Source organism: Cynocephalus volans, chromosome 7, assembly GCF_027409185.1.
Source record: "Cynocephalus volans isolate mCynVol1 chromosome 7, mCynVol1.pri, whole genome shotgun sequence".
Taxonomy (NCBI): domain Eukaryota; kingdom Metazoa; phylum Chordata; class Mammalia; order Dermoptera; family Cynocephalidae; genus Cynocephalus; species Cynocephalus volans.
In genome coordinates, this window is record NC_084466.1 from 98,485,451 (window position 1) to 98,509,970 (window position 24,520).

General features: G+C 50.7%; 2 protein-coding genes across 3 annotated transcripts in view; one reads left to right on the plus strand and one right to left on the minus strand.

The window, feature by feature from the left end:
• The first annotated feature begins 5,397 nt into the window (after nucleotides 1-5,397).
• TBATA (thymus, brain and testes associated) lies at nucleotides 5,398-17,144 on the plus strand. Of its 2 annotated transcripts, none has more exons than XM_063101825.1 (10): nucleotides 5,398-5,444; nucleotides 6,724-6,959; nucleotides 8,830-8,985; nucleotides 9,934-10,017; nucleotides 10,243-10,244; nucleotides 11,198-11,374; nucleotides 13,305-13,386; nucleotides 14,206-14,350; nucleotides 15,998-16,050; nucleotides 17,059-17,144. In XM_063101825.1, exons 1-10 carry the CDS (start codon nucleotides 5,398-5,400, stop codon nucleotides 17,142-17,144), a joined length of 1,068 nt encoding a protein of 355 aa, XP_062957895.1. The 2 variants fall into 2 exon arrangements, with proteins under 2 accessions (XP_062957895.1, XP_062957894.1); XM_063101824.1 differs by lacking the exon at nucleotides 10,243-10,244 and adding an exon at nucleotides 10,641-10,649 and having other exon boundaries at nucleotides 9,934-10,013.
• The window catches only part of ADAMTS14 (ADAM metallopeptidase with thrombospondin type 1 motif 14), a 101,257-nt gene continuing 90,308 nt past the window's right edge, over nucleotides 13,572-24,520 (minus strand). The window contains exon 22 of the mRNA XM_063101823.1: nucleotides 13,572-13,651. Within this exon, the coding sequence (XP_062957893.1) occupies nucleotides 13,644-13,651 (8 nt within the window). The 3' untranslated portion in view covers nucleotides 13,572-13,643. The remainder of the gene's footprint in view (nucleotides 13,652-24,520) is intronic.

Consider the following 24,520-nt stretch of genomic DNA (forward strand, 5'->3'; position numbering starts at 1 on the left):
TGATCATGACCACTTAAGTAATCCCAAAGAAGATTTAGGCTCTCCCTACAGCTCTTATCTCGCATTAGATAAGAATAGTCCTCATTGAAATAGTCCTTAATGGTTTATTTATGATAATTTAGGCTTTTTCTAACCTGTTCCTCCAAATTCTTCCAGTCTCTACCCATTACCCAATTCCAAAGCCACTTTCACATTTTCAGGTATTTTTTATAGCAACATCCCCATTTCTCAGTACCAGTTTTCTGTCTTAGGCCATTTTGTGCTGCTATAACAGAATATAACAGACTGGGTAATTTATAATGGACAGAAATTTATTTGGCTTATGATTCTGGAGACTGGAAAGTCCAAGATCAAGGGGTTACATCTGGTGAGGGCCTTCTTGCTGTGTCATAACACAACATGAGTAATCACATGTGCATGCAAGAGAGTACACATGGGGGGACGGAGGGGCTGAACTTATTATATTATCAGGAATCCACCCTGTGATAACTAATCCACTCCAATGATAACAGCATTAATTTACTTATGAGGTCAGAGCCCTCATGACCCAATCACTTTTTAAAGGTCCCACCTCCCAACACTGTTGTGCTGGGGATTAAGCTTCCTACACATAAACTTTGGGGGACACATTCAAGCCACAGCAGACACCAAAATTAAAAATATAATACCATTTACAGAAGTTTTAAAAAATTGAAACACTGAAGTGGAAATCTAAGAGAACACATACAGGGCTTGTATGCTGAAAACTACCCAATGCTGATGGAAGAAATCAAAGAAGATCTGAATTGTTCATGGACTGGAAGATTCAACATAGTAAAGATGTCAGTTCTCTCCAAATAGACACAGTGGTTTGACCTGATTCCTATTAAAATCTCAGCAAAATTTTTTGTAGATACTGATAAGATTATTCTAAGATTTATATGGAAAGGTAAAGGAACTAGAAGACAATCTTAAAAACAAAGCTGGAAGTCTTACACCACTAGTTATCAAGATGTATTTAAAGCTATAGTAATTAAGAGAGTGTGGTGTTGGTGCAATGGTAGACAATGAGAAAGTCCAGAGATAGACCCATACACATGTGGATATTTGAATTTTGATAAGGATGGTATTACAGAAAAGCAAGACAAGAATAGTGTTTTAAATGATGATGCTGGGCCAAATGGATATTTGAATGAGAAAAAATAAATATGAATCTTGACCCTGTCTTACACCATACACAAAAATCAATGCCAGATTGATCATAGATGTAAACGCGAAAGGTAAAACGGTAAATCTTCTAGAAAATAATATATGAGAATATCTTCATAACCTTCAGTAGGCAAATTATCTTAAATAGCACACAAAACCCACTAACTATTAAGGACGAGACTGATAAATTGGCCTATATTAAAATTAATAATTTTCTTTATCAAAAGAATGCATTTAGAGACAGAAGAGCGAGACACAAAGGTGAGAAAATATTTGCAACATGTGTAACTGAGGATTTCTCTGATCTTTAATTTCCTCATCTACAGGATTAAATGAGAAAATATATCTAAAGGGGTTAGCACAGTGCCTGGCATGTAGAAGGTGTTCCATAAAGTTTTATGTTGCTTCTCCTAACCGAGGCATCCAGGCAGAGGACTGTGCCTAAACCATTCCCAAGCAGACAAATCTCTCTCCTGTTTTTGATGCTTGACAAAGAAAGAAGGCAGAAGGGGTTCCTCAGCAATTCTCTCACAAACCAGCATTGAAGACATTTCCTACAGAACCCCCTTCATTCCCCCCACCTGCAATCTACATGCAGACCCGTGTTCAGCTGTAAATAATGCAATGGAAACATTAAGAGGCATCAATGGGGGTGGTGAGAGTGGGTTTTCCTCTCAGCCTGTGTCAGCTTTTGTGGTGGAAAATCCCCCAAGAGTGCTGAAAGCAGCAGGGAGGGGCTAGTCACAAGGGAAGAAAGCCCTCTCTTCTTTCAAACACATTACTCATCACAGTAGTCACGAGGATGCCCAGAAGCATGGAAGAGGGGGTTTTTAGAATGGTTTCAAAGGTGTCCTCTCATTCATGCAGAGGCAGGCCCAGGAAAAGCCAGAGCTTAGACAGCAAACATTCTGACCTGTGGAGAAGCATTTGGAGCAGGCCATGACCGGAGACCTCAGTGGGCCACCACAGTGGTCTACATCCCCCCTCCCCGCCACCAGCTGGGAGGGGCAGAACTTTTGAAGGGCTTGGGTTTGCCCTGAGCCACTCCCAGGAGGAAGACATGGCATGTGGAAGCCTCAGGGCACCAGTATGCAGCCAGCAGGGCTGAGAACGAACACCCTGAAATAGGCCCACCCCCACCAGTTCTGAGGGCCAGCAACTCCATTATCAGGACAGCATCAAGCACCATCTGCAAATATTTCCACAGTTTACAGAGCCTGTCTACACCCCTCACAGCCTCTGATCTCATCCCAGCGCCGCTGGCCAAGGATTATCCTTAACCCCATTTGACAGGTGTCCACGTTGAGCCTCAGAGAAATAAAGTGAAGCACCCAAGGTCGTTCTCAGACTAAGGACTCATCCCACTATATAACCCTCCCTCCAGCAGGTTACCAACGATGATGATGATGATGATGAAGATGATGAAGATTCTTTCTGAGCATCTCTTGAGTGCCAGACTATGACTAGGTGCTTCACTTTCATTAGCTTGTTTGCTCTTCAGAACAACCTCAGCAGTAGGCCGCGGTACCCCATTTTATAGACCCAGAGGAGGTAATAATAGTAAGAGTTTCTACTCGGTGCCAGGCGCTGTTCTAAGCACTTAATAATCTCAACAGTCCTGTGAGAACAAGTGTGATATCATCTCCACTTCAGAGATAAGGGAACCGAGGCTCAGAGACATCAGGAAGTCACACAGCTCGGAAGTGGCAGAATGGGGACTTGAACCATTTTTCCACATCTCTGGCAGTATAGGTGACTTTCCCAAGGTGACACATCTGGGGGGTGCCAGAATCCAATTGGAATCCCTGCTCAACTGAAAACCCAGAATCTTCCCACCCAGCTAACCCAGAGAGTGGGGCTGGAGGGACACTCTGGGTGACATGGGTGGCCTCCTCCTCTCTATTTAGGAGACAGTCCAATCTCCTGAGAATTAATCCCCAGAAACAGGTGCCTGGAGGCAGACCCCTCCATGGTGGCATCCGGCCGGATCAGGCTGACAGTCTGGGACCCAGCACAACCAACATCCTCTGCCTGTTCTCTCCCCGCCTGTGGCTTGCTGGCTGAAGCCAGCCCCAGGCTGTCCTTCGCTCCCTTGGTCCCATTGCAAGTACTGGATAGGAGGCAGAGGAGGAGCTTGGAAGGAGACAAGGTCCTCAGCAAGGTCTGTCTGTCCGGGGAGGTAGCGGGGAGAAGAGCTGGGTGGGAGCTGAGGGAAAGGGGCACTGGGCAGTGGTTCTGGAGTTGTGGGGAAGGGGTAACCTAGCAACCACCTGGCCCGGTGCAGTCACAAAGCCAACAGACCTGTTCACAGAATCCACGAGACTTCCCTTTGGTTTGTCCTCTTGCTCCTTCCTGCTCGGGAGGCAGGGGCTTTTCACCCACGTGCTAGCAGGCACTTTCCCTGGTGAGTCCAGGGACCTCTCTTGGGGAGGAGATGGACACTAGAGGGCTTAGAGGGGCAGAGAAAGAAAGGGAAGTTCTGTGGAGGGATTGGTGGGATCTTGCAGACCCCTGTGCCTGGCAAGGGCAGGGCAGAGGCAGACCACTATGAGGTCCCACCTGTCCCACTCTGGAAAAGCCTGCTAGAGTCCCTGTTGACCTCTGTACAGCAGCTGTGGGATGTCGCCCACTAGTGGCTTATTAAATCAATTTAATGGGTCATGTCTAATATTTACAAAATGAAAACAAAAAATAGGATAGAAATATTAGTGTGCATCATCGGTACTACAGGTAAGTGTTGCTTCAGGATATTCCTGATTCAGTTTCACAGCACACGCAAGTGCCTGCACACCTGAGTGTGAACTGGGTCCTGATGTAAAGCTGAATTTCTTACAGTCATCACAGTCAAAACTAATTGAAAGTCTTTGTTCTTAAAGAGTATCTTTTCCTGTAGGCAGGAGGATTCATGGCTTCCAAATGCCCTGTCCTCAAGCTTGTGGCATCCAAACATTCTACAGGACATCCGAAGCTTCCTTAAAAGGAAGCTCTGAGAATTGCTTTAAAGAAAAGATCAGGAACCTGTGTATCAGAACGCCTGGGCTCTGGCATTCAGCAAATCTCCCCACTTCCCTGATCTCAGACGAGGCCGACCCATCCCACCCTAACCTGATGAAGGGTGGCCCTGGGATTTCTGGGGTCCTTTGAAAATTCTGTGACTCTGAGGGTTAATTCTCAGAACATGCTGATTTCCTGTCTCCATTCCTAGCACTTTGCTCTACTCATCTGTGCACATATATATATCTACCTACATCTACCTACATCTACCTACCTATCTGTTGAGGTCCTTAGATTTAGATTCATCACAATTCTTGGTGTTTTTTTTTAAAGATGACCGGTAAGGGGATCTTAACCTTTGACTTGGTGTTGTCAGCACCACGCTCAGCCATTGAGCTAACCGGCCATCCCTATATAGGATCCGAACCCGTGGCCTTGGTGCTATTAGCACCAAACTCTCCCAAGTGAGCCACGGGCCGGCCCCACAATTCTTGGTTTTGACACGTGCCATCTTTCATCCATTTCATTTAATTCATTCATTTAATAATGTAATCAACACCAGTAAATGCACCAGACCAAGAGCTGGAATGTCACCGCTGGCCTCTCCCTACCTGCCCTTTTACCCACCTCCCTTCCCTGCCCACCCTCAGAAATAGCCACTGTCTGAGTTTTGTCTTTAACATTTCCTGCTTTTTATTGCTGTTTTCATTTTATAACATGTTTACAATAATTTTGCTCACTTTTGAACTTTTATTTTTAGACTGGATTTCATGCTATGTAGTCTTCTGGAACTTGCTTTCCTTGACTTAGCATTATATTTGTAAGATTCACCCGTGTTGTAAGTAGTTGTGTTTCATTTATTTTCATACCAATAAAATGTTCTATTGTCTGAATGTACCACAGCTTATTTACCCATTCTTCTGCCATTGGACATTTGGGATGTCACCACATTTTTGGTGTTTTGAACTATGTTAGTATGAATATTCTGATAAATAGCCCCTTTTATATAACTGCAAGAGTTTCTCTTATATCTGGGAGAGAAATTGCTGGGTGACACAGCATGAAAATGTTCAGCTTTATTAGATATTGCCAATGTTTTCCCCTAAAGTGTCTGTTCAGGCTTACACTCCCACCACGAGTCTATGAGAGCTCCTGTTACTCACTTTCAACACTAGTATTAAGTGCACTGGTCTTTATTCCACTAGAAGCCACACAATGGCCATGGAGGTGAAGATTCAATTGGCTGAGCAGCCACTGATGAGGTAAGGCCCTAAATGCCCACCCTGCTGACCAAGGAGGTGTGGGGGCATGGCAGGGTGGAAGACAAAGGTGGCCTTGGGGGCACTCATCAGACGGGGGGTCCAAGAGAGGCAGTTTTTCCTCAACCTCCACTGCCAGTCAGCCAGGCCCCCATTGGGTCCTCAGGCTCAAGTTAGCACAGGTTATGGGCAGGGCCCTTCCCTGGGTGGGGAGGAAACATGAGCAGAGGGCAAGAGCACAGGAATTCCAGGGTTTTCAGGTGACTGAAAGGTTGGGGGTAGAGGAAGTCAGTTAACTGCGACTTTCAGAAGAGGTTTGCTTTACATGTATTTCTTTAAGTCTCAGATCCCTTAGTGGCAAATCAAGAATGGAACAAGAAACTCAGGGGCCCAGTCAGCCAAGTCCTCAGAGGGTCCGGGGACAGCACACCTTGCTTAGCATATCCAGAGTCCATCTATGCTCCTTCAGAGGGACTCCCTTCAGCCGGGGCCACCAACAGAAGGGAGTGCAGACAGCCATCAGGCAGGTGGTATCACCAGGCCCAGGGCAGAGAGCAGCCCTCCCTTGGATCCTTGTGGACTGATGTCCACCTTGGCCTCCAGGGGCAGAGGCACAGTGTCTTCAGGAGGGGAGGGGTGCAGAGTGGAGGACAGAACCTGAGACAGCTTGTCTCCAGCGACGCTGAGCAAGAGCTTGAAGCTTCCCTGCAGCGTCACAGCCCCGAGAGCCTCCTGAGAGTCCTGGGAGGGACCCCCAGGGGAAAAGGATTTGCTGGCCTGGTCTGGCCTTGGCTCCAGCTTTGGCCCCTGGACGCTGGGTCTGGGCCAAGACTGCCCCTGAAGGTATAGGGGGAAGGGTGACAGCCTGAGCTGGCTTTTCCTGGGCTGCCCCGGTTTGTCAGCACCCTGCTCTAGGGGGTGTATATAAGGTGCCTTTGCTCCATCCCAGGTGTTCGCATGAGTAGGTGAGTCTGTGGCTTCTCTTTCTGGTTTTAGAGATGGTCTCTGGGAGAAAAGTGGGGTCTTGGGAGATTCCAAGTTCTTTCAAATGGATCCCAGCTCTGGGCTAAGGCATGTCAGGAAGACAGAGGCTCACTGGGACCGGATTGCACCCTGGGGGAGGCCCAGCTTTGGGTGCCATGGGGGTGGTGTGAACTCTAGGATACCACATGTCAGAGGATCTCAGGAACATAGTCTACAATAAGCACTGAGCTCTGAGCTCAGTGGGGGCACTGCTGCCATCGAAGGTTCCCTTAGCCTCTCCTTAAACCCTCTCCTCCAGTCCAAAGGCCAAGCTGAAACCTGAGAAGAAGTCAGGGCCCAGGCCAAGGAGCCACGGAGACAGCAGGCCACAGAGAGAACCGGTGATCCCAGGCATCATGGATTTCGAGCTGATCCCAGAGGCACTGAGAACCCCCAAGCCACAAATCTCCAGTGCCTGCCGCTTTGGCCGTCTCAGCCACCACTCCTTCTTCTCCCGGCACCACCCCCACCCCCAGCGTGTGACCCACATCCAAGGTAGGGCCAGGCTGGCCAGGGCCCAGCTGGTGAGGGGCTGGGGGGTATGCAGAGGGAGTATCACTAATTGGTCTTGAGAACTGGAAAGGAAGTATTGACTCCAGCCCCCGTTTCCAGAGACCTGGAGCACACGGGTGCCTGGCCAGGGTTCTAGGGCTGCCAAGTGGCCAAGCCAGGACTCAACTTGGGGGACAGGAGAGAGAAGCACAGGCTCGAAGGGCAGACCTCAGGTCCCTATCGGATCGCCCTCACTGCCAGATCCCCCATGACACAAATCAGAGAAAGGGATGGAAACTCGGCCCCGGGGCTGTGCTCTGCTCTCTGACTCAGCCATCTATCCATCAACACTGACTAAGTGTGAACTATGGCTCAGGCACTTTTGTAGACCTTGGGGATATGACAGTGAACTTAGACTAAAGTGAACTTAAAAATGTAGTGGCTGCGCTCCTGGAGCTGAGCTCTAGTGGAGAAGGAAGGAAATAGACATGGTGTCAAGTGCCCAGGCTCCAGAGGGGAGATTGCTATTTTTAAAAGGTGGTCATGGAAGACCTGACCCTCAACATGACATCTGAGCAAAGTGCCACAGGAAGAGTGTGGGCACTGTGCACGTATCAGGGGAAGAAAGTCCCAGGCAGCCCAATCGGCCCTGGCTCTGTCGGGGGAATAGCAATTGCCGATGCTGATGCTGGTGGCGTGGAGGGAGAAGAGTAAAGAGAAGACAAGAGAGGCCCTGGGGCCCAGGTCAGGTAGGCCTTGCAGGCCACCATCACCCCCGCTAAGCCACCTCATGGAGTCAGATGGAGCCCTTGGAATGCTGAGAGCACAGAAGTGACAGAAGTGAGGTATTTTAACAAGGTCACCTTGGCCTCTGTCCCGATGATGTCTGACTAGGCGGGTAGCAGTGAACAATCAGTGGCCTCATTCTAGAGATACATAGAAGGTAAAACCGATGGGATCTGATGATTGATTAAAAGTGGGGTGCGAGGGGAAGAGAGGGGTTAAGGCTGGCTCCGAGGTTCTTGGCCTGAGCAACCGGGAAACGAGTGCATTGACTGAGGCGAAGAAGCCTGTGCAAGGGCCAGCGGGTAGGAGGGTAGGGAGGAGCCAGGGCTTGGGCTTGGACGTGAGAGATGTGCAGCGTGAGGTGCCTTCTAGACCTTGGGGCAGAGGTATGGGGTGCAGGGGAGAGACGCAGACGCCAGAGCTGAGAGCCGCTCGAGCAGAGGGGCTGTTTTAAGCGGAGCCCCTGGATGGGGTCATGCAGGAGTCCCTGTAGATACAGCAGAGAAGAACCTGAGGACCAATGAAATAATCACCCAGACTTTAGGCTGGAAGGTCCTCCCCGTAAGCTGCGCCCACCACCTCCAGGCTGCAGCTTGGCACAAGCTGACGGATGGCAGAAGTTTCCTCCAAAGGGTCTCTTCCAACCTCTCTCCCTGTGATTTGAGCCCAGGCTTGTGACAGGCTGTGACTTAATGCCTCCGCCCCAATGTCCTCATCTTTAAGCTGCCTACCCGTGTGTGTTTACACCTATGATTTGTTACCCTGTCATAGGAAACCAGAAGGACCTCAGGACTAGGGCCCCAGGAAGCGCGGGTTCTTGTCTCACCTCTGTCCAACTTGCTGCATGACCCCGAGCAGGTCGCCTCCCCTGTCCGTTCTAAGTGCCCCTGTGGGTAAGGTGGTTGCCGGTCTAGGTGGTCCCGGGTGCCTCCCCCCACCCCCATACCCCCTACTCTGACGATCTATGGGCTTGTGGTTAGTGGAAGAAGTGGAGTCACAGTCTTCCTGCGCACAGCCTCTCTCTGGCCTCCTGGGGCTCTTGGGGTTCCCCCAGACCTCCCTCCCCACAGCCTCTAACCCTTCACAGATGTTACTGGGAAGCCCGTCTGTGTCGTCAGGGACGAGTTCTCTCTGGCTCCCTTGCCTCAATCCACACCCATATCTCGCTGTCTGATGGGGATGCCCACGATCTCTGTCCCCATTGGGGACCCACAGGCCAATCGGAACCCCTGGCTTTCTTCTGGTGGGTACTTGGGCCAAACCCCCTCTACCTCGGGGCTCACACCTCTCCCCGAGGGTTGCCCCACTTGGGTGGGCGCTTGAGCAAGAAAGGACCATTGCTCTTCAGTTGGTGGGCCCACTGGGGGGACCCCACGGTTTTCCTCATTTCCTCAGACAGCCTCATCTCTACATGACTCCCTACCCCCCACCCCCGCCCCAGTTCCTAGCCTTCAGAAATGTGCCCCTGCTGGGATCTGAGGTGCTAAAGGGGTACAAGTAGAGGAAGAGCAGATTTTGGCAACAGTCATGTGACTTACAGCCATAGACGGAAATGATATTTGAAATATTTGAAAGCTGTATGCTCAGGCACGGCCAATCAGAGCAATCAGTCATAGTGCTGGAGCAGCATTCTGGAGGCCAAGCCTTGCCCTTTCCATTACTGGGGTGTGGGAAAGTCAGGTTGCTGGGGACAGGGGAGATGCTGGGGAAGGGGCCGGGGCAGCCAGTGCAGAGCAGAAAGGTTTAGCATGCTGGCTGCAGGGCTCTTTACCAACCTCTCTGGGGAATAGTTCAATATTTGAACAGCTGGCACAGCCAGGTCTCCTGAATCTCAGTCCTGGCTTCAGGTACCTAAAAAGAGGCAAAGCTAGATTAAACCACACACATCTTGGCGCAGCTGGCCAAATGTTCTTCAGCATGTCCCAGCAATGCCTCAGGCTAGGACATCAGCATCAGTCCCCTCTAGAAGTGAAGTGGCCACACGCACGCCCCACCCGTGGTGTGATTCCTAATCCTTCTCCCTCCAGGGCACCACCTCCCCCTTTCCCTTTAAGATGTGGGGCAGGAAGCCTGGCAAGGAGAGGAGACTCTGCCTAGAACCCTCCCTGCCCTCCTCGCACCAGGTGCCACAGGGAGGGGAGGAGAGGAGAGCCCCAGGTATCAGTTGGCAGGGTCTTGTCCCCTCCTCCAGAGGCCTGGAAGAGGGAGTTGGAGGAGCTGACTTCGCGGGTGGCCATCTTCACCAAGGAGAACGAGCTGAGGAACAAGGAGGTGGGTACTGAGCAGAGGAGCTGGTCTGGGAAGAGATGAGACAGATCCGTGCCCTGGTAACGAAACCTCCCAAGACGGTCCAACCTGACCAGAGGCCTTCGAAGTTCTGCTGTTGGCACTGAGAAGGAGGGGCCGATGAATACAAACATAAGGGACGAGGGTCACACCCAGGGCCCAAGGGGGGAGAGAACAAACCTACGTGGAGAAATCCAAGAAGGGTTCATAGGAGAGGTGGCACTGGGGGCCTTCAATATAGGGGGATGTTCACAAGTGGATTGGGGAGGCATTCAGAGCACAGGCACCAAGCACAGAAGCTCAGATGCTGGCAAATGCAGGAGACCTTTAGAGACCAGGGGCCTGGGTACAGGATGTAAGTGGGTGGCAGTGAGGGAGAAGGTGAGAAGGGGGCTGACTTTGACTGTGGGGAGGAGGAGCTTGTTCTTAACGTCCCAACTCGGTTTAGTGTCTAATCTCACAAGGAGCAGAGAATCACTGAAGGCTACAAACAGGATGGCGGGACCTCATGGGTGCTATTTGGTGATAAAATAGCAAAGACAATTGCGAGGCAGCTTGTAGGTGGTTAGACTTGGTCTTAGGACAGGCCTGGCCCTTGTCTTGGGCAACCAGAATAAAGAGGCAGAGGCCTGGCTTCTCGTTCCTGCTTGCAGCTAACTCACTGTGGCACTCAGGGCAACTCAGCAAAGCTGTCTGAGTCTCAGTTTTCTTATCTTTAAAATGGGGTGAAGGAAAGTACTAGTCCTAACTGGAACTGTCAGGGCAGGAAGCCCCAGGCCTTATGCCCAGAGGCCTGGTTTTCCAGCAAAGAAAGGATGCCAAGCTGTGGGGGACAGACCTGGGGGCAGCTGAGCTAGGAATTAAGGTAGGAGGTGGGGTCTTGGCACCAGATGCTCTTTTCAAATTTCTGATGGGTGGGGGGAAGGGCAGCAGGGAGGAAGAACAAGGACCACTGAGGCGCGTCCAGTGTTCAACCCTCTCTGCTGAGCTCCAGGAGGAAGAGCTTTTGCTAATTTAAGCCACCTGCAGTAAAAGGGCTCACCACTGGGGTCTAAGACAGGTTGGGGTGGTCTGGATGATGCTGGGACTTAGGGTAGCACCCTGGAGGTGCAGTCCAGCCTTCTCCCTCCCCTCTTACTGCTTGGAGTCTCTGGCCACTTTTGTCCCAGCAGAAGGAGGAGCCTCCACGGGAGCAGGGGGCGAAGTACTCAGCTGAGACCGGTAGGCTCATCCCCACTTCCACCCAAGCTGTTGGTCGTCGCAGCTCCCGCCAGGGCCAGCAGAACCGCTCTTCCGGCAGAGATAGAGGACTCCACACCTTCCTCCTGCAGGATCAGGAGCTGCTGGTAAGGCCCTGGTCCACGGGCAGAGGCTGCAGTGGTGCCTGTTCCCAGGCTCCCAGCTCCCCAACTAGGACTCTTACAAACTGCTCTAGGGCATTTTCTGTCCCAAGGATACCATTGTCCTGTAAGCCCTTGAGCCTGGAAAACCTCAGCTTGGAGTTGGCAGCTTCACTCCAGTCCCCTGCTGCCTCTCAGTTTTTGTGTGAGCCTTTCCCTTCCCTGTAGGTCCTTCCCCCTCTCTGGGCCTTAGTTCCATGATCATTCCAAACCGGGGGCCGAACACACTGCCATCAAAGATCTGTTCTAGTGGTGGCATTTGGTGCATTAATGAAGGGAGCTGCAGTGTCCTGCCTAGTGTGCTCTTGAACCACACCCCATAGCCTGCAAGGCTAGGCCCAGCCTGGTCTCCCTCACTCTGACAGGGGTTTGGCCTGGGCTTCAGCAAAGCACAGATCCCACCTCCTCTGTGTTCAAGTTTCCGCACTGAGGCTTGAGATGAGTGCATGCCTCATTCCAGTGGGTTAAGGTTGGAGGTCCCTGTTAAAATGCACACCTGTTCTCCAGGAAAAGTCAGATATAGAGCCAGTCTCTCACCAACTTCATGGTGACCAGTGCTTTCAAACATGCAGTCCCTTTGGAGCCTTGTAACAGTCTAGTAAAGTGGATAGAGCAGACAGGGCCCAGGACCCCCATTCTGCAGATGGGGAGGCTGAGGCCCTGCCAGGTGGTATTCCATGGCCCAGGTCCCCCAGAGAAGGATCAGCATAGCTGGGACTAGAACATAGTACTTTCTCCACCATAGGGCGGCCTCACCTTGCCTGGAATTAGGTTCTCAGGTCCTGTGGGGAGGGGGAACAGGGCAGGTAAGTTGGATGTGCAGAATGGAGAAGGGCCCAGGGACAGATCAGGGTGGGTCACCATAGCGGGTGGCTACCTGGGGGGTGAGGGTGGGCATGCAAGCAGGCATAGGGAGGAAGAACAAGGCATAGCCTGGGGAGAGGGCTGGCCTAGTTCCCACTCTGCTAAGGACAAGGTAGACCTGCTGGGGACTGACAGGCCCTCCAGGTCCTGGAAAGACTGACCAGAAGGTGCTGAGGGGACCCCATTTTCCTAGGACTCCAGGGGCTCCACCTTCCACCTCGGGCCCCAACTCCAGCCCGCTATAACCACAGCTTCCGTCGGCAACCTGGCCTGGGGAGCCCCCATAGCCCATCCGACACAGAGCTGGATATTTTCCTGATGCTACTTGACTGGAGGACACAGGGAAAAACGAGGCCTGAAGTAGCAAAGATGTCAAAGGCTAAGAAAAGAGCAAGGAGCCGAGTGTACACGCTGCTCTATGGGAAGGAGCCCCAGTTTGCAAAACCATCCTGCCCTGACCCTCAGGCTGCCCACTGGGATTTCCTCACCTCTTTGCTAACATCTCCAGACTCTGGGAGCTTCAGGGTGGGGAGTCCTGTGGGGTCCCTGAAATCCTCACACCAAGGACCCAGGCGTGTGGGACTCGGTGGGTCTCCAGGGGGACTGACGGGCCTCACTTTGCCTTCCCAGTGAGGGACCCTGGGGTACAACCAGCCCAAGCAGGGTCCAGGGATGAGAATCCACATATGTGATCTCTGTGGCTTAGTTCTGCCACAGAGTCCCGGCTAGTGTCCTCCTCTGTCAAGCCCTCAGATTCACCACCTGTCCAGTGGGGAGGTTAAGAATCTTCCTCCAGGATATTTGTGAGAGAAAGCCCTCGGTAAAGTGCAAAGTCCCATGCAGCGGCTTGGCAGGGACCATCATGGGGACCAGTTTAGCCAAACATGTGGCTCTGGGAGCCCACTTCAAGGGGAGGGGCCCCTTGGTACCCTCTGAACCCACATCTGCCTGCATTCCTGGCTGCAACATGCCATCTGGTCACACTGACCCAGGCCCGTCCTCTTGCCCACAGATCCTGGAGCTCCTCTGCCAGATCCTGCAAACAGACTCGCTGAACGCAATCCAGTTCTGGCTGCTCTACGCTCCCCCCAAGGGTGAGGACACAGCCCTGAGGCCCCCTCTCTGAATGGAGGTTGCCAAGGTCCTGCCCTTGTTCTCTGGTTCTACAGGACTCAGATGTCATTTGGCTCCCACCCTAGGGTCTTCGGCCAGGGATGCTCCTCCTTTTTGGAGCCCCAAACTTACCCTTTCCAGCTGCACAATGTCACTGCTTCCTCTTCCCCCATTCCTCAGCAGGATTTCTGTGGCTTCCCTCCTTGGAGGGGACCCCTCCATCATGCTGACCCCCAACCTAGGCACCTGGGAGGAAGAAGTCCAAGGACTGTGTTTGGCAGACATAACCCCTCACACACCACTGCAGGAAACACACACACAGGTGCAAATACACTCACATAAGAACACACACATAAGGTGCACATGAACACATGCACGTACATGCACATGCACATTGGACAGTGGGTGGAGAGTGGCGAGCGATGAGAGGCAGGAAGCTAACTGAGAAGGCTTCCTGGACTAGAGAGTGAAAGAGGAAGGGGAGGAGGAGGACAGGGGGGGCTGGTCCCCAGCAGACTTCCCAGAGAGGGCCGGGGGTGTGGTGGGTAGGAGGGTCAGACAGGGCCAAGAACAAGGTGCAGACGTCCTTGTGTGGCAGGAGAGGAGTGTGGAAGGGCTGGGCCAAGAGAGACGTGGGACCTTCCCCATGGGGACCTGTTGGCAAAGTGTGGCATGGTTAAAGAAAGCTGCCCTTAACCAGTGTTGGGCAAGAGCTGGAGGCCCTGATTCCTGCAGGCCGTCCCATCCAGGGACAGTAAGGGGGTTGGGGGCTGAGGCCTCCACTCTGGCTGTGCTTTCAGAAAAAGACCTCGCTCTGGGTCTCCTGCAGACAGCGGTGGCTCAGCTCCTTCCCCAGCCCATAGCCTCCATTCCAGCAGAAAAACTCTTGACCCAGCTCCAAGAAGTGCAAGATCCACCACAAGAGAAGCAACAGCCACCCTACAGGTGGGCTCTGCACCCTTCACCTGCCTTCTGTTCCCAGAACCGCTCCCCCACTTTCAGCCATCTGTCCTCCCAGGTGAGGCCAGTGGGGCCCAGAGGAAGAAGCCTGGTGCTGCCAGAGCCTGGGCTGACTGAGCCTGTCCTGCAGGGAGACCCACCCCTTACCTCCCCTCCCCCCCTACCCCCCAAGACCCTCCAGTTCTACCCAGGTTGCTTGAAGGCTCATGCTGCCAGACCAGACTCTGGCTGCCAGCTGCGGGGGAGAGATGGGAGTTGGGGGAGGGGCGCGAGGGGTTCACTGGTGTCAGCTGTGACAAGATAGACCACATGTAGCTCTCCAGCAGCTCTAGATGTATGGGAAGACACAGGTGGAGGAGGAATGCTAGCACAAGGCAGGCTAAAGTAAGTACGCTTATACTGGTACTGAGTGCCATGATGGCTGGAGGAGAAAGGTTCATTTCAAACTGGGGGAGGCCTCATAAAGCAGGTGAGTGGAGACGGACTGACAGCAAGATAGCCAACATATTGAGTGCCCACTATGTTTGCCTGACACTGCTGGGTGGCTTACATGTTTCTAGTCCATTCAACAACCCCCTGAGTATTATCCCCATTTTACAGATGAGAAAACTGAGGCTCAGGAACAACTGAATGCCCAAATTCACCTAGCTAGTCAGTGGAATTGCTTGGATACAGACTCAATCCTGTCTGACTCCCAAGCCCAGCACTGCTCAGAATCACATGGGGAGCTTAATAAAAATGCAGATCTCTAGAGATTCTAGCTCAGCAGGTCAGGGTGGAGCTGAGATCTGTATTTTCAGCAATCACCTGAGTATTTCTGACAGAGCTTGGGGAACACTGCTAAGATGGACAAGATTTGAATGAGCAAATGAGAGGGTGGGAGAAGGTCATCCCAGGAAGTGGGACCAGCTGGGGTAAGGACAAAGAATCAGGAAGGTGCACATTTTAGGGAATGTCAAGTTTGGAGTGGTTGGAGTGTGGTGGGCTTGGCGAGAAGAGGCAGGGGTTGGGGGAGAATGCAAAGGTTTGTGGAAGGCATGGGTTCTTGCTCTGGCCCTGGACTTGGTTTTCCAGTGGAAGAAGGGCATAGTGAGGAAGGCAGTCTTTACTGTGACCTTGGACAAGCCACTTCTCATCTGTGAGCTTCAGTTACACTGTCTCTCAAATGCCCCTTCCTGGAGTTGTGAGGAGGGAAAATGACATTGGGTGTGTAAGAGGGTGTGGGCATCTACAAGACAGAACAGGATCATTCATGCCTGTGAGTCGTTTGGGGTGCAGGAGTGCTTGTCCTCGCCATCCAAACAAGAGGCTTCCTGTCTGCGAGAACACCAGGAGGGTGAGCAGGGGCTGGGGGAGGGCTGGTGCAGTGGTCATCCCTGACAGCTCCAGAGACAGGAGGGCTATGGCTCTCAGTGGCTGCACCAGGAGTCACACTCATCCGGGTCCTGCTTCGGGTAATGCAGGAAGGCCACCTGGGTGCCAGTGTGGACAGATGCTTTCTGGCTCTCCAGAAGGGGTGACTCTTGCCCTGGGGTGGACCTGCACCCTCTGCCTCCTCTCCCCACCCACCCCACCATCCATGGCCATGGGTTTCCAGTCTGACCTTCTCAGCCTCTCTGTATTTGGTTACAGTCAATCCCCGAAGAAGACAAAAACACCACCTCTGCCACAAAGCGAAAAACCAGGTAAGATTTCATGTGATAGGTCATTTTGGGGTCTCACTGAGGTCTGCTCTGGCTGGATTCCTCAGAGGATTCAAGACAATCTGGAGATGGATCCCTGCCCAAGGAAGCTGCTCGTTTCACCTAATCATTCATTCATTCATTCATTCATGCAACAAATATTTATTGAGCACCTACTACGTGCTGGGCTCTGGGGATCATTGGGGAAGAATTCAGACAAGTGCCTGCCATCATGGAGCTTACATCCCACTGAGGAGGAGTACAGACAACAAATCCCCCCCGAGGTGGTGGGTGCTGCCAGGAACATAAAGCTGGGTGATGCGGTAGGTGGTGAAAGGACTAGCGGGGTGGGGAGGGGCTCCTCGCACTCAACAACAGGAAGGATCCAGCCTTACGCAGGCCTAGGAGGAGCCTGCAAGTGGAGTGTGCACCTGCCTGGCGGATGAGCAAGCAGGCCAGGGTGGCCTGGACCTTAAGGTCAGGGCAATGGTGACAGATGAGACAGGTGGCAGAGCCGCCTGCAGGAAAGGCCAGGTGTGTGATCTTCCGCAGGGCATGCGTGACCCCTCCAGCCTCTGTGGAGCACAGACTGTGGGGTCAAGAAGGGATGAGGGAGACCAGGAAGGAGGCTGCTGCACTCATCCTGGCACCTTAGACCAGAGTGTGGGGGGGATGAGGGGGCTGGGTGGTGGTGAGAGAAGAAGACATACTGTAAGGGGTCCTGGTGCCTGGTACAGTGTCTGGCACAGTGTAGGCAGTTGATTGACATTTCTGAGCTGGATGTTGAAAAGAGAGGGTGGTGGCAAGGCTCAGAGAAGGGCATTCGCTGGCCCCAGATCACCAGCAGAGCTGAGAGCGAAAGCTGGGTTTGACTCAGGCCTCCCGCTTGGCACTCACATGCCCACCTGGGGCCTTTCTAGGAGAAGGGCTCTGCCTGGTCTCCTGGGCAGCTCTCAGGTAAGGCCTGGCCCTTCCTTGTCCTCTCCTGATTGCTCTCTCCCCTTGCCCCAGAGTACATCGGAAAAGCCCAAGTCCTCCGGATGCATTCAAGCCAGGACACGGGGGAGAAAACGTCAAAGCCAAAGGCAGAGAGCTGAGGAACCCTTGCAACTTTGCCTGCCTTGCTCAGGAGCAGCCCCTGAGTGTGGAGGTGTTTCTGCCTCTGCCACCTCAACCGCAGCATCAAATTTCCTACCGCAAAGCGCCTACTAAATAAAATCCTGTCTTTCCTTTGAGGGACCATTCTACTCCCCTAGCAGGAGCAGATCTGTGCTTGGGGACGTCTGTTCCAGAAGAGGAGATGGGCTGCACAGAACCATCCCCACTCCCATGGAGAAGGCCCAAGTGCTACTGCCCACACGGGGCTTACGTGGTTCTTTAATGTTCTGGAGAACTGAAGGGCAGATGCTAGTTGGGGCCACCTGAGAAAGGGGCTCTGCCTCTCCTGGAGCCAAGACACACAGGGCCCTGGGTAGATTAGAGCAAAGGTCAGGAACCCCACAGGCCTCCTTGGAATGATCTTTGTTACCAATTATTGAGTTTTCTACCATGTGCCAGACACTGAGACAGCGACCTAGGTAATAGCTATCGATGAGCACTATGTAAATTGCTCTACACACTTCATATGTGGTACTATATTTGAATGTTTCAAAAGACCTGTGAGGTAGAATATTAACACCATCTTCCCCATTTTGTAGATGAATAAACTGAGGATCAGGTGAAAGAACTTGTCCAAAGTCACACAGTTAATAAGTGGCAGAGCCAGGATCCAAACCTGAGACGTCTGGCTCTAGAATCCCTGCTCTTAACTGCTGCTCTCTATTGCCTTACAGACAGTGGCCCTCTCCAAAAGCTGAGGTTACATTTCTGAAAAGCATAAGGGTAGCCCAATAGCGGTTGGTAAAATCAAGGAGGAAAGGGGCATTACATAAATGTGATCCAGATGGCAGTTGGGTTGTCTCTATCCTTTAAGAGCTAGAGAAGATGACCTTGACCTTCTGGGAAGTCCGATGTCTTCCTTGAGATTTCTGCAAATTCCCTGGAAAGCTGGGATGGGGAGGAGGCATTGAGGATTTACAATGTCATGGTCACCTGTGGCTCTAAGCTCCTATTCTATTGACTTAGTTCATGGATTGAGTGGACTTAGTTCCGTGGACTGTGGCTCCATTCCATCCTGCAACACTGCCTCACCTCACATTCATTCATATGGATTCAGTTTCACTGGGTTTCTCCAAATACCCCATTCACATAAGCTTTTCTGTACAGCAGGCTTCAATCAAGACCAGTGGCTATATGGGGATTTGCTGTGAATCTGGCAAACAGCTTCACATTCATTAACCCACCTCGTTTTGAAAGCCCTTGGCCACTCTTCCACTGGGATGGTTCCCCAGTGACAGCACGTGTAACAAATATGCCCCTTGACATCTCTCTGGCTTTATCCTCACCCCTGCCACCAGTTTGCCCCCCGAAAACCCACATTTTTTTTTCATTTTTTTAAATTGTGGTAAAATACAACAAAAAATTTACCATCTTAACCATTTTTAAGTGTACAGTTCAGTGGCATTAAATACATTCACATTGTTGTGCTATCATCACCAGCATCCATCTCCAGAGCTCTTTACTTGCAAAAAGGAAACTCTCTAGCCATGGTCTTAGTCCATTTGGACTGCTATAACAAAATCCCTTCGACTGGGTAATTTATAAATAGAAATTTCTTGCTTACAATTCTGGAGGCCAGGAAATCCAAGATGAAGATGCTGGCAGATTTGGAGTCCGGGGAGAGCCTGTTCCTCACAGATGGTGACTTCTATGTGTCCTCGCGTGGCAGGCCCTTTTATAAAGGTGTTAGTCCCATTCGTGAGAGGAGAGCCTCCCAAAGGCCCCATCTCCTAATACCATCACCTTACGGGTTAGGCTTCAATTTGGAGAGACATAAACATCCAGACCATAGCACCTAGTAAGCAATAACAACTCATTCCTTTATCCCAGACCCTAGCAACAACCTTTCTACTTTCTGTCTCTATGAATTTGACTATGGTAGGTGTCTCACATAAGCACATTCCTACAGTCTTTGTCCTTTTGTAACTGGCATATTTCACTTAGTGTAACGTCCTCAAGATTCATCCGTTTTGTAGCATGGCCAGCATTTTCTCCCACACTTATTTTTTTTAAATAAATGCAGATAAGAGCAGTTCAGCCTCCTCTAGCCTCTGTTCCCAAACTCTCCAGCCCCATCTGGGCCTGTCCAACCTTGTCAGGGGCTGAGCTGAACAAAAGGTCTGTTCCTTGGCAGTTGTGGCTGTAATACCATAGCCCTCCTGTGTTAAGAATAGTTTTTTTAAGTACACACAGTAAAAATTCTAGAAGATATCTGCTTCCACAATAAACCATAGTTGTTGGCATGAAAACCCTGACCCTTCAGGGAATCCTTCTAACTGACCTTTAAGTTTTCAGGATACATTGCTGTGAGATTAATATTTGTCACCGCGGATCGTCATAATCTTCATATTCCACAAAGTAAGACTCTCTTCAAAGTTGCTTAGCCCATCCTTCAAATTTATTTATTCGCTTAGCTTTCTCTGTCATGTATTTGCTTTCGCAACTCCCTGCAAAATGTTCACGTAACTGCCTGGCCTTTGCACTGATTGCCATTGTGCTCAAAGACAAGACTTTCTGGGCCTGGTTTCTCATCCATATATTTCTAGGGTAGACTGTGAACAGATCTTTCTCAGCAGCCCTGTGGTCTATGCGGAGAAAGGATAATAAGGGGGCTGAAGCGAACCATGTACACATAAAAGATTGTGGAAATAAAAACTGTGATATGCAGATGTGAAATTGCCACATTGCAAACACATGGATGGGCCAGCTGTGGTATACGGATGGCCATGACCTCATGGCATGCTCGCAGCAGCCCAGAAGTAGGCGTAATGCCCACATTCTACAGATGGGAAACCTGAGGTGTAGAACAAAAGTAACCTAAGAAGTGGATGCAGACCCAGGGCTTTTGGACTCCTGGTCAGTGCTCTCTTCATTCTGCTCTGCTGCCACCTGTGGGCCACACCCCAAGGCCCATGCTCTTGGGTGAAGGACCAGTGAACAGTGCGCACATCCCAGGGCTTGTCCCAAAGCGCTGCCAGGAACAGCCATGGGTGGGTACCTGGCCCTGCCCCCAACTAGCTGTCTGTCCCTGGGCAAGTCCCTCTCTCCTTGGGACTCAGTTTACTCCTCAGCTCACTAGGGCCACTTCTTAATAGTGGATAATCTGTGATTCCAAATTTAACTAGAGAATCATAAGGAGTTCTCAGTAATAAAAGTCACTAACACTTGTTAAATGCTTTCTATGTCCCTGGCACTATGTTTAGCATTTGTAGGGAAGAAAAAGTAGTATCTTCTCCTCACCCACCACAAGGTTCATAGCTGACACCCCTATAACAAAAGACAGGTTAGCAAGAGAAAAGCCTGACAAATTTGCTTAGCCAAAATTTTTCATGACACGGGAGCCTTCAGAAATGAAGATTCAAAGACTCAGGGAAAACTGTATTTCTGCTTAGATTTGATGAGGAATGGACAGGTGCAGAATCATGACTGGACAAAGGGGATGCTCTAACGGTAATAAACTGGGGGTACTTAGCAAGGCCTGTTTAGCAAGTGTCTGTTTATTCAGACGCTCCTTGGCCTCCAGGTATAGGGGAGAACCCTCTGGAATGAGGGTATAATGACCTACTTTCAGGCAGTGTAGGTCAGAAAATTCTATTCTGACCATGCTTAGGAGAGAAAAGGGGGAGAAGGGCAGAGTGACCTTTCTGCCTCTGCCATTTTCTCAATTGGCAAAACGTCATATTTTGGGCTCTTATGTTCTGAGACCCAACACATTTTATACACAGTATCCCATTTAGTCCTCAAAACGAGATTAAATATTATTATCATCCCCATTTGTAGTGAGGAAACTGAGGCTGAGAGAGGTGAAGTAACTTGTCACACAGCTAGTAAGTGGCAACCCATGCATTTGGTCAGCACAGCCCACTGCTTCCCTAAGTGTGGGGGAGGAACCACCAGGAAACCAAAGTGCAGAGAGAGATGTCCCTTGGTTTCCCAGGCCAGTGCCCTCTCCTGGCCTCCATTTCTTTCTAGAGCTGCTAGCAGTGCCTCTTCTAAGGTGGTCTAGCCAGGGCAAGGAGAGGGCTCTCCTTCTGGGATCCTGGCCCTTTAAAGTCACCTCACCTGGAGCTGCACACCTTGGACTTAAAAGGGAAGGCAGAGGTGAAAGGGCTCCAGAGATAAGCTGCTCCTTTGCTGGTGGTCTGGGGAGGGCCCAGGCCAGCCCGGCGGGCTGTGTCTCCACCCCAGCGCAGCATGTCGGCCCAGCTGGGCAGGCCAGAGGCAGCACACTGCAGCCAACAGACCAAACCCAGACCATTTGACCTTTGGCTATTTTTTTTAACAGTAACATTTAAAAATCAGGATTTGAGGCTTCTCTTATCATCAGAAGCTAGGGGAACATTGGATCCTTGCTCTGCATGCCATAAACTGTCATTCCTCATTGTCCCCACCCTCACTGACAAGATTCATCCTGAATCGGAGAGCCCTGCCCTGGACACACGAGCTCTCGCTCACTCAGCCTCTACTCACTGAGTGAGCATTTCATTCAATGCCTATTTTATAGGAGCTGGGCCCCAGACAGGGACAGGGCTTTGCCCACAGTCAGAGCAGGGAAAGTTCTGTGTGAAGTGTGTTTTATTGCATTCTAAGTCACAGAACATTAGCAGTAGGGGATCCCATTTCCTTCACTGCAAAAGATGTTTACTGACCACTTAGTTTTATCTAGTGGCTAGGACTGTTGTGCCCTGGCCATGTCCCAGTTCTGCTGTTACTTGGTGGAATGGAACGACAGACTTCAGAACCAGGCTCGGCCACTCTCTGTGTGACCTTCCATGATTACTTTCTTTCTCTGGGCTTTGGGTTCTTCACTCATATGGAAATTGTTCCCAGCCAGAACATTAGATTAATCAATAAACAGATTATCTGGGCTCTGACTTCAATCCTAGGAGCCTCAAGCCTTTTTCTTTTTGCAAATGCCGTCACTTACCGGGTGGCAGAAGCTGTCTGCACATAGAATTCCAGGTCTGGGTCTTGTCGACTGCCTGGGCTGTCCTCAGTAGCCTATATGGAGATTGTCTCTACCCTTTGCTAGCTGTGTGACTTTAGACAAGTGATTCAACCTTGCTGAGCCTCAGTTTCTTCATCTGGGAAATGGGGATAACAGTAGCACCAATTTCATAGGTTGGTCCTAAGGATTTAGTTAGATACTAGGTGAAGGGCGTAGCACAGTGCCTAGCACAGAGTATGTGCTCAATACATGTTAGCAGTATATTCCTCTACTCTCAAGCACCTATTTCCAGAAATTAGAATGAAAGCCACACTGCTATTATCATGGCTATTTTCCTGACAACTCTTTATACAGGGGATAGGCTAACATTTACAAAGGACTCTCCTGGTCTCTCTTCCATACGATCTTTACAACTGCCTCACCAAAGGATCAGGCAAGAGGTGGTTTATCCCCATCCTGCAGGTGACAGATAAAGTCAGGCCCTAATGGTCAGTTACTAAGACAGGCAGGTTTTAGCTCCTACTTCCCAGACCAGGGCTCTGCCTCCTACATCCTGCAGACCACTTAGGGAGATGGCCAGCTGGCACTGATGATTGGGAAGACTCCTGCAATGCCCTAGGTCTTGGGGACATCGTTATGAATGCCAATTCATGACATGCAGATGGCAAATTCACAAGGTTCTGGTAATGCCATCTGTGTGGATGCCCAGGACTTCATCTGTAGGTGTTTTTAGAGATGATAAAAACCAAAACTTTTAATATTTGGGGTATAGTACACCACTGGAGAGACTGAAATCTGAACAACCTTTCTGGAAGGCAGCTGGGAAATATATATCAAGTGTCTTTAATGTTGTTTTGGCACATTTCGGACTCCAATTAACTTCTGGGAATGTTTCCTAGGAAAAATCAGGTAAGCGTGAAAAGATTTGCCTCACATTATTATTTGTGATAGCAAAATTGAGAAACAATCTCAATTTACAGTACTAGGGGATTTTGTTAAATAAGTGATCCTCTAGGCAAACAGTGGGGTACTGTGTGGACTTTAAAAATGAAGATGAGAACATTTGAGTTCCTCAGTTCTAGCCATTTGAAAAACTGCAATGAGTTACTGTTACTTGTAGACACCTAGCGCTATTGTAGAGCCCTAGAACTAATTCTTCTATCCAGGGGTAGTTTATCTGTTAGTCAACCTCTCTCTGTGCCCCTGCCCTCCCCAGCCTCTAGTAACTGCAATCCTGTTCTCTACTTCTGTGAGCTCAACTTTTTAGCTCCCACATACATTGCATACATGTATTAAAATATCACTCCATACCCCATAAATATGTACAATTATTGTGTGTCAATTAAAAATAGCAAAAATTGTTTTTAAAGAATGAAGATGTAGCTCAATGTATTTCAGAACGGAAGGTGTCCTTGTTATATTGTGGCAGGGGTGGCAGTGGGAGAGCAAGCTGCTGATGGCATGGAGAGGACTATCCACCCAGTGTGCGTGTGCGTGTGCGTGTGTCCACGTATGCAGACACACATACACACATGCACATGCACATATCTGGAAGGGCAACCAAATTGTTAACAATGGTTACCATTAGGTAGAAATATGGATTTTTTCTCCTCCTCAGGTTTTAAAATTTTGTTAATAATGAGCATCTATATCTTGTGTAATTTTCAATCTTTAAAAAAATTTTTTTTCTTGTGTAATTTTTTAAAGGAGAGAAAGGTTTGGAACATAGGCCATGGAGACTTCCAGTCAATGGCACCTGGGTCCCTGGGCACTGCCCCAGCCACACTTCCACCTGCCCCTTCTCTCCCCCGCTCCACCTCCACCTTCCCCCAAGCCTCAGTAAGGAGCAGGGGCTCCTCAGAACAGCCCATAGAGTCCCAAGTCAGATGGCCCAGGCACCCTTCCCTCATCCCCTGCCTGCTGTGTCACTTCAGAGGAAGGCCTGGAGGGCCACCAGGAGGAGGAGTCCAACAAGAAAGGATCCAGAGGCCAGGCTGTTCCCCAGGAACACAACGAGGCTCAAGCTGCCCTTCTTTCTCCACTGGAAGAATGGGAAAGTGAGTCTCCTGTCCTCCTTGAGGTCTAGCCATCCCCCCGTCCCCTCCCCACCAAGAGCCTACAGGGTTTGCCAGCTGAGTCCCAAATGAAGTCACAGGCCAGAGCCCCAAGGAGACCATCTGGACACAGAGGACTGCCATGGTGAGGACTTCCCAGGCTCGTTGGACAAGAGGGTAAGGATGACTCTATGTAGTGCTGTCCCTACTGGCCCCAAGGGCCAGGAGCCTCTGGAGCTTCAGGAGGCTGCCTCCAAGGTGGCCACTGTGGTGGCCCCTGGCCATGACTGCAGGAAGGTTGGCAGACCATGGC